Genomic DNA, 13762 nt, shown 5'->3' on the forward strand with positions numbered 1-13762 from the left:
ATTGCAATTTTGCATGCATGCCTGGGGAGAAAAAAAAAAAGAAACCTAGATGACATAAATCGCATGCATAATCTCAGGAGACAATCATTTTAAATCTTAATTGGCTGCCTTTTAAATATCATTTAAGGTCTCGTTTTCCCTGACTCTCTCTCTCTAGTTAAGAAGGTGTTGTGTCAAAGTCTATTACCTTGCTGGACGTCTCGCCTCTAAGTTTTTTTTTTTTTTTTTTTTTTTAAATAGAACCATCAGCAGAGGTTTGAGAGGTCGATAAAGCTTTTAGATTTGGAGATGTTTTCAGGGAGCCCATTTCCTGCGGCTAAGAGTTGTTAATGGAGCTTAAGGAATTATCTTATGACTCAGGCTGGGAGAGCCGTATATTTCTTCGCTCCTGTTCCCTTGTCGAGGCTGAATATGCTGCTGTCAAACTCGCTTAATGAAAAGTAACGCGTCGCTGATTACAGTTTTATTTGGGCCCTATGTAAAAAGCACTGTTAATTTAGCATCCCCTCCTTTGTGTGTTTGAATTTGCCATGGCTGAATGATTTAGAGTCTCTCAGTTTCAAGCCGTTTTTCCTTCCTCTCTTCCCTTTTTTTTTTTTTTTTTTAAATAATTTCCCCCCCTTCCTTCTTCTCGGTCTGCCTTTATATTTCTGCTTTTGTATAGCAGTATGAGCTGCACGGCTTCCCTTTTCAGCCCCATAGTGTCCTCTAAAGCAGCTGAAACTGATCTTTGACTTGTGCTGTTGGATCAAATGGCAAAATTAATTTCTCACACTCTTTTGTTCAAACAAAAGCCCCACAAAACCCAACCCTTTTGAAAGATCACTGCATTTGGTGGCTGTTCTAGAGACAAGGTTCGTGTACCAAAGCAAGAAGCTATTTTCCCCCCACCATAATTGATAGAGTCGCTCACCTCAGGATCGGTAAGGTGTCAATTTGCGAGGGCAGACAGACACACTCATACCTACCACGTCTAATGCACGGTCCGGCCCGTGATCTGCTGGGATCTGGGCTTGTTATATAACATATCTAAACTTACTCAAACTTGTTTTATAACGACAGTGACACGAAAATTGAGGGATAGAGGTTTCGATCCACTCTGGGTTTCTGACATTTTACTGCTCCCGGATTTACCCCCAGTGTTATCACCTTGTTTTTAAGTCCTGAGCGGGGAGGAGTTCCCTCCCAAGCGACGAGCTGACCACATCACTGCCCGAGCCAATGCCGGCCAGCAATGACTGATAACCGCGTGCAGTGTAACCTGTCACACGCCTGCTCGGGGAGGCGTGCGGGTGCCCGGCACTGAGCAGAAGTCCGGGCACCTCTAAAGCCGAGGGAGATTTTTGACTGCTCAGAGGAGAAGCCCTCTTCTTGCGCACGCACACACTCGGCTGTGACTGTGCTGGGAACAAATGAAGTCCCTTCTACTCCACAAAGCCTCTGTCGCACGGCTGCTGAAGCCCATCGGGAGACCCGAGGTCACCCCATCGGCTCCCTGCGCACACAGCGAGGCTTCCACTCACAAACCTCCCGGCTTTACAATTACCATCGCAGCAGGCAGCGGGTTTTTCCCCCCCGTCCCGCTTGCCTCCGCCAATGGTTTGAGGGCAGCCTAAACACTTGCCTTTCCTCCCTTCCCTCTTTCTCGCCTCCTTCACCCCCACCTCCTTAGTTTGGCTGAAAATAATTTGCTTTGTCTAAAGGGTTTCAGAGGCAAAGCTCGCTGGCCGCCCTGGCTGCATTAAAATTCCTGCCGGCCCAGCCTTTAGCTGAGATCGCGGCTCCCCGGAGACTCCACTTTCGCTATTACTGTCAAGTACCCTTGACTCTTTGTTTTTGCCCTTTTATCTATTACAACTAATTCGAGTTCTTTTGCCCTTTTCAGTTTAAGACGTGGGCTTTCTGTAAAGCCTCCCCCTGCCACCGAGCTCTCCGGGTGCAGAGCCTTTAGAAATTGAGGGGTTTACTGTCAAAATGAAAATTTCACTTCAAATTATCTTGGCTGATGCACGTTTTCCAGGCCGGGGGCTCCTGTCTGAGCCTTTTGACAGCCAGATCAGCAGAGGGGTTCAGTGATCTCGATAATATCATCCAAGAGAGCGAAAGTCAATACAATGACAGGGAATATGACTGGATACAATCCAATTATGGCTGTTCGCAGAGAGGGGAAGGGCTTGATCTGATCTCCGCACCCAGATTCCTTTATTCAGTCCTAACAGGTCTCGCTAGAAACTTTGCGGGCTGGTGTATATTTTGGCTAGGTGCTGTCTCAGTGCATTTATCGTTGCGTGTGTGTGCATATATACAGATATAGATATATATACACACATATATTTATTTCCCGGGGTCAGGGACTGGAGTGGGATGAGCCAGGAGACTGGGAGGCAAGAGGCAAGAAAGGCTCTTGTGCTTGTCCTGTGTCAGCTTGATCCTTTGGGCTTCCCCCGCAGCGCCTGGCGCCGCGGCTCAGAGGCTTTAGGCCGGTCCGGGTAAACCGGAGTGTGTTATCGCCTCGCAGTTTCTTTTCCAGCAGTTGTCCCTCTCTCCCGTTAAGGGGAGCAGTAAAGTTTGTTCCTGTTCCGGGGAAGGAAAGGAAATCTTTTAAACGCCAGTTCTCTATGTGGTAAATTGGCTGCGAGTGCTCCTGAATACATGCCGAGAGCGCTCTTTTTCCCTCTCTCTTTTTGCTGGTTGCGCTCTATTTAACGTCAAAATGGTAAAGCATCCGTCCTGAAGTGCTGAAATATTCATGGAGGATCAGCGATTCTCCATACTGGCAAAGGAGCTGGAAAGCTACAGCAGTTCTTTAGAAGATCACATTTTCCATGTGAATCAATTGCTCCGCGCACGGCGGAGGGGATGCCGCGGCCGAGCCCGGCCCTTTGGGGCCGACCCTCGTCCGCCCGCACCTCAGGGGACTGAGGAGGGGGGAGGGGGGATGCTCCCGCCTGGCCTCAGAGGGCAGCCAGCGGCCCCGCCGCCGACCCCCACCAGCTCGTGCGGCTCCGAGCCGCGGGGGCACGGTAGAGCCAGGAGAGGAGCCAAGCATCCCCCCCGGGGGGCCGTCCTCCCGCTGCAGCGCTCCGCTCAGCCCCTTCTCTCCCGGCAGCCTGTTGATAGTCCTTGGAATTAACCGGGACCGGATCCAAAGGGAAAATGTGAAACTTAAAAGGTGTTTGTTGGAGCGATGCAAAACGCCACCACCACTCGTGTTACCTCTGAAACAGACAATTTATTGGAGTGAACATACCTCTTAACATATTCGCGCTTTTTTTTTTTTTTTTGCTTTTTTTTTGGCTTTTTTTTTTTTTTTGGCAGGATAAATTTGTGCAGCAAGTGTAAACTTAGTCGAAGTGCTGTTTGTGAATCATGTGCTAACAAGGAAATCAGGAGGAAAAACTCTCAAATAGTCTTTATAACTAATGTCGGCATGCCTTAAATTAAATCTGAATTTAAAATTTCCCATTTGTAAACTTTTGGATGTAAACTTTTTTTTTTTTTTTTAAGTAGGTCTACGCTATAGCACGTGCTTTTTGGACATGGAATTAAATAACTTTCACGACATTGATCCCTTAAAGTCGCAGCCAGGAGAAATTCTTCAGAACAGCAATGAACAAAGTCTGTCCCTTGAACTGAGCAAACTGAACGTTAAATCCTCATTTCTGTTGTGTTTATTGAAAAGGAAAGGGGAAAAAAAAAAAAAGGTTTATATTTAAATTTAAACTCTCACAAGTCTCTTTTTCAGTGTAGCTCATCCTTCAAGCGTTAGAAAGTCCTTCGCCGCTCGGTGGACCTGTTAGGAACAAAACATTTTGCTTCCTGATTTGGGAAACGCCAGAAACTCTTTGTCCGAGTCATGGTGGGCCAAGTTTGAGAGCTGCCCCTTGAGCACGCTGGCGCCGTTCCCCACCGCGCGTCCCAAGGCGCCCGTTTCCAGAATGGCTCCTTTGGTGGTAGCCCAGGAAACTGTCGTGTTGCTCAGGGCTTGGTTCAAAGTACTGTGTCTGAACAGGGGATCGTGAAACACCCCGTCCACCCAGTTCCTGAGGTTGGTGACCGGCGAATCCTGGTGCCTGTCGATGACACTGACCGGGGCGGAGACGGCGGAGGTGGCCGAGCCCCCTGGCCGTTTCAGCATGCAGGAGGGGTACTCGGCCTGGTTGAGGGAGGTGGCGGTGTGCGCCAGGGACCAAATCCTGGGCTTCGCCTCCAGCAGCTGCTGCCCCTGCTGGAAGCACATTTTGGACTCGCAGCCGCGCTGCTGCCGAGCACCGAGCAGGTCGGGGCCGCACTCCTCCGCCACCGTCTTCAGGCAGCTCCGTGCCCGCTCCTCCGCCGGCTCCTCGTCCTCCTCCGCGGCAGCGGCGGTCGGCGGCGGCATCTTGGCAGGGGGCTCGGCGGCCCGTGGCGGGTGGCTGCCGCCCAGGTGCGGGAGCGGGTGAGGGTAGGGCCGTCTCAGCTCACACTCCGAGCTCTCCGACTCGGCTGCGTCCAAGTCCTCCAGGTCGCTGAGCTCCAGCTCCTTCTCCTCCTTGCCCGTGGGCTCTGCGGAGTGGGGGCGGGGGAAGGGACAGTAAAAACAAGACACACGGTCACTGGCAGCACCGCGCTGCCCCGCAGCCGCCCCCACGAGCAAGGCCCGCGGCCGCCCCCATGAGCAGGGTCCACCCCGGGGGCGAGCTGGCGGCCAAGCCCCCGCGGCCGAAGCGCTAAGTGCCTGTTTTTAGCAGGATACCCTCTGCTTTCCCGCTCTTCATCGCCTCTTCCTGCGAACCGTCCTCCTCCTCTTCCTCCTCTTCCTCGTAGGGCCGCTTCTCATCCGAGCACTTGTTCCGCGGGGGCCAGGTCATCTTGTTCTCCTTCTTGAGCCGCCGGCGGGCGTTAGCGAACCAGGTGGAGACCTGGGTGAGGGTCATCTTGGTGATGATGGCCAGCATGATCTTCTCGCCCTTGGTTGGGTAGGGGTTCTTGCGATGCTCCTGCAGCCAGGCCTTCAGCGTGCTGGTCGTCTCCCGGGTGGCATTTTTCCTCCGCGTCCCACCGTCCATTGTGCCATACCTGCTGGCACAGGGGAGCACCTGCGGTGTCACACCGCACCCTTACCCGCCCCCCCGCGAGTGACACAGGATCCCAGGGCCCCGACACCCCCCCAGGGGGTGGTTGACTGGACCAGAAAAGGGGAGGATGGGCGTAGACAGTTCTTTTAAGAGGGAGACCTGCCTCGAGAACTCAGACTGAGGAAGGATTCAGCTGGCAACAGCACCGGGTAATCCATATGGCCTGCCGAGCCATAGCTTGTGGTAGTGCAAAGAGGGAAGAAAGTGCCTGACTTCATTGGTGGTAAAGTCAATGCCAACATTTCGGGCAGCAGGGAAATCCTAGCTGCTTGCAAACACACAGAAAGCCCAATTTCTTGTTCTTTGATCAGGCCTCCCCAAACAGAATACATCCGAGTGACCCCAGGGTGTAACTGTTAATAGAAATATATTTCCTCTTACTGCTTTTATTAGTGATCTCTCCTACCCTTTTGTTCCTGAAATTGTAGAAACCTAACACAGATGACACTGGGCTGCGACTGAATATTTAATGCACATCCTCCAGTAAAGGTCACCAGCACCCAACGGGCCTCAGAGCTGGAAACAGTGAGTAAGTGGTTTTGCGCTTTTCAAAAACTAATAAACACACCACAGATGCCCGGGCGCCTCAACCTGACTCCGCAAGAGGAGACAGTAACTGCCCCCGTGGAGAGGGACCGGCCCCTTCACAGTCCGTCCCGGGGGCAGGAGACCTCGTGTCTACGTGCCTGCGTGCCAGGGACGTTTCGGTGGGCAAGGGGCGATGGTATCGCTGGGGCCGGGAGTGAGATCCTGGGAGACGAGGAGGCAGGTCCGTGCCTCGGCCCCGCGGCAGGGCGGACGGGAAGGCGTGGGGATGGCGGGGGCGGAGTGGGGGGCGACCGTGGCCGGTGGGGGGTGTGCGCTTACCTGTCATACTGGTACTGGCTGAGGGTGTGATCGTAGGGGTAGTAGGCAGCCGCCGGGGCAATGCCCGCATGCGCAGACCCGCTCCCGTCCTTCGCCTCCAAACTGTTCTGCAAGAGACACCGCGCCACCGCCCTCAGCCCCCGCCGCGGGGACAGCTCCGGCCCCCGCGTCGGCCCCGCCGCCCGGCTCCCCAGGAGCTGGGGTTGCACGACGGACTTTCCCGGAGGCCCCCTGGCAGCGGCTTCCAGCCAGATCAATAGAGACGTTAACGCGCGTGTTACGGTGCCGGGAAGGAAATAAAAAAAAACAAAAAAAAAACCCCAAAACAAAACCAAAAACAAACCAGAAGGATGTGGCCGGGAAGAACGCACTGTTTGTTTGAGAGACACGGTCTGGGCTACCCCAAACCACCCGCCTGGCCAGGCCCTCCACTCTCGACCGCCACCTCGTCAAGCACGACTTTTAATTGCGTTACCGTGAGAACCGTGCCGGGCTTGAATATTTAATGACCGCGGGGCTGGACGCGCCGTGCTTCCGCCCCTGTGGCCATGAGCGGGCGAGCGCGGGGGAGCGCCGTGCGGCTCCGGGGGCTTGGGAGGAGGAGGAGGAAGAGGAGGAAGAAAGCGTCCGGGGCTGTCCCCGTCTCAAAAGGGTCCTGCCGACCGGCCATTGCCCCACCGAGAGCGCAGGAGGAGCGAGGCTGCGGCGTGGAGGACTGGCGGACGGATGTATCCCATGTGGCAGCGGGGGACCGGCGGTGCCACCGGGGTGGCTTACCAAGGAGTAGAAGGCGGGAGCCTCGGTGCCGTAGGTCACGTAGTTTCCATAGCCCTGGGGGCCGGCGTAGGGGCTGCCGTAAACCCCCAGGGCGGCGGCGGAGTTGAGCTCGTGGCGGGCGGTGGCGAGCAGGCGGCTCTCGTACACCGGGCAGTATACGGGGGTCTGGGCGGAGGCGGCCGCCCCCGTGTCGGCAAGCGTTCGGCCGCTGGACTCGCAGCAGGTTGTCAAGGAGTTGGTACTCATCAGGAACTGGAGGAACAGAGAACGGAGCTGAGGGCGGGGGGAGGGGGGAGCGGGACGATTTCCCAAATAGTAACCAAGTTTGGTGTGTTTGGATTTTTATCAGATCGCATCTTTGGGATGTCGCCCCCCCCTCTCTCCTCTTCCGTATTTAATTTCAAACGCTCCGGAGAAAGCTGAGGTGAAAGTAGTTGATCAGTTTTCTAAAACACCACCACCACAGCAAACAAATGCCCCGTGACTGTGGGTGTTTAACTCTCTGCAAGACTTCGCTTCAGCCCTTGGCGTTTAAAACCTAACTTTTCTGGTGTGTTCTCACAAGACTGCGTTTACACTGGTTTTCTCCTCTTGCGACACAATGCTTCCCATCTGCGTTTTTAACCCTTTTTTTCTAAATCACTCATGCATATTTATTTTGACTGCAGATTTGTAGCAGCCACGCACTCATATGTTATTAACTTGCTGGTTTAGAATATCCCATTATGTTTCTACGGTCGGCATCTCAGTACTTTCGTGTTTAATTGTTAAACTGAATTTGATCGGTAATGAGGCGGGGGGGGTGGGGGGGGGGGGAAGAAAAAGCGCTGGGATGGGAAGAAAGCGGATGGGGGTTGGGGGGATGTCTATCTCCGCTTCTCACCTCCCTCATCTTTGCAATCCTTCCCCACGCGTCACTGTCACCCCCCAAACACCCTAAATCTCTCGTGTTCCTTCCCGTTTAAAATATATTCTCGAGATAGAACTTAAGCATCTTGGAAAAACGCGGAGCTAGCAGCTGATTTTCCTACTCCCGCATGAAAAAAAGGACCGCGGCCACTCGTAGCCCTGGACAGCAGTAATCAATATGAACTGAAATTCAATCAATTAACGTTGGTAGGCGAAAAGTCTTACCTGGGGTGCAGAGGAGTAAGGGTAGCCAAACTGAGGATAGGACATGGTACAGAGGCTCCCAGATATCTAGAAACAAGGCGAGACGTCTGATCTGCACGCTATTGCAGCCTGGCTCTGCTCTATTGTACCAATTGATTGGTAATCACAGGTCCCTAGATGCTTATAGGACGAAGCAGAAAACAACATTTAATTTATTTACATGAAATCTTAAACTTTTTTTTTCTTTTTAACCAAATGAAAAAATATATATGTACAGTGATGTTAGCACCTTCCCTTCTACAGCTACGAAACAGGAGTAATTGTTATGTATGGGGTCCTAGGCTGGCAAACGTGACAGCACAAATACATACTTTGCACCCGCAGAAAAATGAAGGGAGGGGGGAGAAAAGTGATACAAATACATGAGTTCGGAAGCACGCAGTTTTAAAAGAGGCAAGCCTCTGACGTCACGCAAAACCCATTCAAATTAACCTGTCTGTACATTTAACCTTCAGTTTTGGGACCCTTTCCCGTGGCATCGAAAAGAGACTTTCCAGCATCCCTCTCAGTCTGCCTGAAAGGAACGAAAGTTTGTAAAGCTCTCCAGCAGAGGCTGCGCCTTCTTGCAACACTTCTGTATCTTTCTGCGGGGAAGGGAATGAATTGTTTTAATCTGGAGGATCAATGTTGTATCAGCTAAGATATCCCCCCACCTTCCTTAGTCACTGAAGGGCTGGTAAGCACTTTTAATTAGAAATTAATTAATGAGCAGCTGCTTCTTCCCGCCCCACAGTAATAATTAGTCTCAATTACAAACAAGACATATGAAGGGACACACGACTGAGTCTTCATTTAAGATTTAATCAACAGTTAAAATTAGCGCTAGCGCTGACAATAAAGCACATGACATGCAATCCTGCTTTCCTTTTCAGTTTTTATTCCAGACGTGTGATTACAGGTAGAAAACCCTACAAGCGTATTCCGGGGGATGATTGAAAGGACGTGACTTTTCACGTTAAACCGATTTTGATCCCATCGCGATCCTCCGCGGGAAAAGTCAGCCTGTGGCAGGGCGCAGGGCCGCATCCAGTCTGGCTATGCTCCAGGCTGCGCACAGCTCTGGAGGGGGAAAAGCAGAGAGGGTGGGATTCGAGAGAGGGCTGCAACTCAAATGTGCTCCAGTGCTGTTCGACACCCAAGAGCAAACATCTCTTTCCTGGTAGTTTTCTGAGGCTGCGGCGGGACCCCCAAGTGAAGGAGGGCCTGGGACTCTCAACTAGATCACCCCCTTCTCACCACCCCACTGCTACTATCAACCTCCTTACCCTCGGGGAGCTGGAGTCCCCCACCCTCCAAGCAGGCAACATTCCCCTTTACTTCACCCTCGGAGAGGGGCAAGCTCCTTGCTGCCGCCCGGAGGCAGCAGCCGTCGAGAGGAGATGCTGGGGCTACCGGCCCGCGGAGGCTGCTTCGGCCATCTCTGCAGACTGGTAGCCCCAGCATCTTCCCTCGATGGCCAAGCACCGCCGGGGCAGGGCGGGCAGGTAACCGCCGGTCAGGTGGAGGAAGCGGAGGAGTCAGCGCCGAGGCTGAATCTCGGGCTGCTGCTGCAGTTGAAGGCTGCTCCGTGGTGTGCAGACTTGCTCAGAGAGATTCCTGGGTTCAGACATGTGAATAGCCCCAGGGTCACACTCTAATTAATGATGATGTTCTCTTCTTCTCCCCAGCTGGAAGACTGCCTCCCAGAAACGAATCTGCCCACACTGACAGCTCGATTGAGGGTGATTGATGACTATCTGGAGACCACAGTACACATAATATAATATCTGCTGCGTAATTGCTTTAATTTACAGATGAAAATACTAGTTCTCAGATTGAGTTAGACTACAACGAGAGGCTTTCTATGGTGCTTTAAGAGAGTTTGGAAATAAAAGATATCAGATACCGTACATGCAAATTATCCTGACAGCTCAGTATCTGTAGCCGGGAGAAACGTATAAAGAAAGGGAATCAACTGACATTAATAATCGGGTTTGAATTCTGTATTGATTTTTGGAGTGGAAGAAAGTGCTTTCTCTTTCCTCACCTGAAAAGCTAATACCTTCTTCTTCCTGGGAATATTAATAACTTATCTATTTAGTCTCTTACAGAAACTCTTTTATTCCTCCTGCTACCCGCGGTGCTGCCAAGATATGATGGTACTTTTACGAGCAGCTTTCTCCTATGCGGCATGCTGGCAGGCTACTGCATTGTTTGGGAAGAAAAGACACCCGGTGTTTACACAATGGTCTGCACGCTGCCTTTGGGGCTGCTCGCACTGCCTCCTGCACTGATCACGCTGGGGGATGTTTATTTAAGCCCTGGAGAATAAACTCACCGGTGCTAGCGAAGAAAACAGTTGCACTTATCTCAAGAGCGGCTCGGTGTAAAGCACTATAATTAGCTGGGAGAGCTAAAGAACTGCCTGGAGAAGTCCTCCTAGTTCTCCAGGCTACAGTTTGGGAGATGTCCTGGTGGTATGGAAGGTATTGCTGTATTTCTTTCTTTTCTTCGCCCCCTTCCCAGCCCCCAACAACTCCCCACTCCCCCTTCCCATGTCGATACTACTGCAGATGTCAACTCCACAGTGGCCCACAGAACACTACAGGTTTTGATATTTAGATGAGTCTATTAAACTTTAAAATACAAGGTGAAATTCAATATTTATAGTCCTTGTCTATTTATATATCACAGTTGTCTTTCACTGCACCATGCAAATACTCTGATGCCCATCTTTGCACCGAACTTTCCTGTATTAATCATGATAATTATTTGTCATTCTTCTTTGCAGCCTGCCTGATCTAGTACTTTACTCCTGGTCAGCTTTGCTCCACTTCCAATCTGTATTCCCTAGAAAGCAGTCATTAAAAAACTGAACAACAAAACAACAAAAACCTTAACAACCTTAAATGCTAAAAGTTGACGTTTTATCTTCCCTCCAGTGTTCATGTCTTGTTTCACTTACAATCTACAAATAAAGGTTCTTTGTTGATAAGAAACTCAACACAATTGTATTTCACCTCGAATTTTTGGTGCCAGCACACAAACAGCCAGTAAGCCCCACAATGATTTAAAATAACCTTTGTGGTTCTTGCACATAAACAACGCAACACTGTTCAAATCCAAGCAAAGACGCTTAATGCTGTGGGCTATATCCTTAAGCATTTGGAAAATGTGGGACTTTGCTGTGCAATAAAAACTGATCCATGTCAAAGCCCCTTTCCTGTACCAAGCAGGTAACAGCTTTCAAGAAAAAGAAACACACACTGCTTTCTCCAAAGTTTGAGAAAGTAAACCCACCAGATCGATAGCAAACGCTGGAGAGTTCCTCTCTTGTAGGAGCTAGCCTGCACACTCAGACGAGCAGGTATTTTACAGCCAAATCCCAACCAACTCTGTCTCTGAGGGTTATGTGTTTCTTCTCTGAGAACCCCGAGCCAACATTCATACAAGTTTTACAATAAAAGCATGAAACAAGAAGGAAATGCTGTGATGTTGGAACAGGCCACAGCAGGTAAAACAGAGAACCTCTTCAAGGCTAACGCTTTGATGGACGTCTTCAGGGACATGATCTGGAAGCAGTTAATGCAGCTACACTTTTACTATCTGCATTTTCATCGCCTTCTTTGGAGGGTTTATTGCCACTCCTGGAAATATTTCAGCGACGGAATTTGCTTATGGGCTAAACAGACTTTAGCTAGCTCTTTCAGCAGACTTTGCTTTGTTTTCACGTTACAGATTTAAAGCAACCTTGACACCACCTGACAAACGTTGTGAAGCTCTACATGTTGCCCATTTGGGATCTGACATGGAACCGAGGGCAGCCTACAACATTTTCAAGTAGATTAGCTCCCACAAAGTCGCTATCGACAGTAAATACAATTGTTTTCTCTGAGCCAATCTGAAGTGTAATTGCGTCTCCTGCACTCTGAATCGAGGGACAACGAGGTGATCCTGCAGACCTAGGCAAACCCAGGCAGTGGCTTGTGATCGGCAGATCGCAAACATAACAGTTGCATAAGAAGGCGCCGCTAATTAATTTACTCAGATTACAACCACACGCAAAATTAGTTGTTCAGAGCTATCCAGTTAAACGCTTTCATTTTGTAAGCCTTCAATCCTCTTGGCAAACAATCTAGATTAAAGCAGAAAGGCCTCACATGCTCATTCTCATTCTCTTCTTTGTATTTATTAACTTTTCACACTTAAGGACTAGAGCCAACACGCGCTCACAGACAAAACTTTTCAGCAAGGGCAGCAAACGCTGCGACTTGGACAGCTGCTGTTTAACTAGGTGGACCCTACGACATAGCCACATTTACCTGCAGAGCATCGCAACTGTGCTTTCACTATCAAAGCAAGGCTTCTTCTCCCAGCTCCTGTACCCCCAGTGCCGCAGACTCGTAGGCACTGGTAAACCACCGCCTTTGAGCTCTGAGCTGTCAGCAGACAGCTTGAACACACTTCCCTGTAAAGAGAAAACTTTCCTACTTGCAAGGTCAAATTCTATGCCTTTTAAAGTTTGCCTTAAAATCCAGAAAGTTTGACTCGATACCTTACCTTAGCGCTCGCTGAATATCATATCCACACCCCCTTCCCAAGAAATAATACATGTTAAGATACATTTGCCCTCTGTCCTAGGTAAAGATTGCACAAAGCCAAATGATTCATCACAGATAGTTTCTCTTCCCTCCAGCAGTATGTTTCAGCTGCCTTGCTGCTAAAGCAGGCTCCGAAGGGGGAGGGGGAATAAACCCCACCGCTGCCCCCCCACCCCCCGCTTCCGTAGAGAGACACACAAGCATCACCACCAAAACAAGAAGAAAATTTTTACCTGTGATCACGCCAGACTTCGGCTAAAACCTCGTAGCGATGGCTGTGCCATGGCAAGGCTTCTCTCCTTTCGTCTGTGCTGGCTGACTTTGCAGGGAGCTACGGAGAACTAACGCAGACATTTCTCAGTGTGCAATACCTGAGCGGAGCAGCACAGTGCCTTCGGTCCCCAGGCGCCACAACCACTTCACTAACCCCCTGTACCAGAGTGACGTTCAAGTGAATAGCTCCACTGATCACACTCTTTCTTACTGATTAACACTTTCCAACACGACCAGGCACTCCACTTCCAACTTTTCCCGTTTTAAAACAGAAGCAGCCAGCACCGCTTGCTTCCGCGGGTTATAAACGCCGTCTGGGGCGTGGGGGACACCATAATTAATAGCAGGTTAGTAAAATTAGTGCTGCCACTCCAATTGTTGTCCTTGTTGCCAACAATAATTGCATTGATTCTGGAAGGACACGAATGTCCTCCATTTAACCTAATGATCTGCGGGTTGCACACGCTGTAAGGCAGCTGTAGCGTTGATTAACTGCGCGCACCCCCGAACTGTCATTTATCTCTGCGAGTCACGACTGCAAGGCGCTAAACTTGCAGGCAACTCTCCCTGCCTCTCTCGCCCTTTGTTTCTCTTCCGTTTGAGGAGGTGGGCTGGGACGGCAGTGCTAGCCTTGCGCGCAGGAGATGGGCACCTGTACCTGTCCACCCATCGCCCTTGGCTTTAGTCATAGCCTTGGGGCTGCGCGGCGAGCCGGGCGCCGCGGAGCTGCCGGGGGCTGCGCGGGCCAGCGACCCTCGGCAGCAGGGAGGGGGCGAGGTGGGGGGCGGTGCAGAGGAGCCCGGCACCGGGGTCCCGCTCCCGGCAGCGCCCCCGGGGCCGGCCCCGCCGTCGCCACCTGCCGTGGGCGCAACCCACTGGGGCCGCCCGGACACTGGGTGCTTCCTCCGGGAGGGGAAGAGGCAGGCGAGCGTCGGCGGCAGCCGCAGGCAGGTCGGCCCAAGAGGACTTGCTCCT

General features: G+C 51.3%; 1 protein-coding gene across 6 annotated transcripts; it reads right to left on the bottom strand.

Moving 5' to 3' along the window:
- Positions 1 to 3699: 3699 nt before the first annotated feature.
- Positions 3700 to 13381, bottom strand: IRX4 (iroquois homeobox 4). 6 transcript variants are annotated; one of them, XM_054164255.1, is made up of 6 exons: positions 12748 to 13381; positions 7896 to 7961; positions 6762 to 7013; positions 5985 to 6091; positions 4736 to 5061; positions 3700 to 4545 (listed from the first exon to the last, which is right to left on the bottom strand). In XM_054164255.1, the coding sequence occupies exons 2-6, from the start codon at positions 7938 to 7940 to the stop codon at positions 3797 to 3799; spliced, it is 1479 nt and encodes a 492-aa protein (XP_054020230.1). In that variant the 5' UTR covers positions 7941 to 7961; positions 12748 to 13381; the 3' UTR covers positions 3700 to 3796. The 6 variants fall into 6 exon arrangements, with proteins under 6 accessions (XP_054020230.1, XP_054020228.1, XP_054020226.1 ...); XM_054164253.1 differs by having other exon boundaries at positions 7896 to 8047; XM_054164251.1 differs by having other exon boundaries at positions 7896 to 8054.
- Positions 13382 to 13762: the final 381 nt, after the last annotated feature.

The sequence above is a fragment of the Dryobates pubescens genome, chromosome 9 (assembly GCF_014839835.1).
Source record: "Dryobates pubescens isolate bDryPub1 chromosome 9, bDryPub1.pri, whole genome shotgun sequence".
In the NCBI taxonomy this organism is placed as follows: Eukaryota; Metazoa; Chordata; class Aves; order Piciformes; family Picidae; genus Dryobates; species Dryobates pubescens.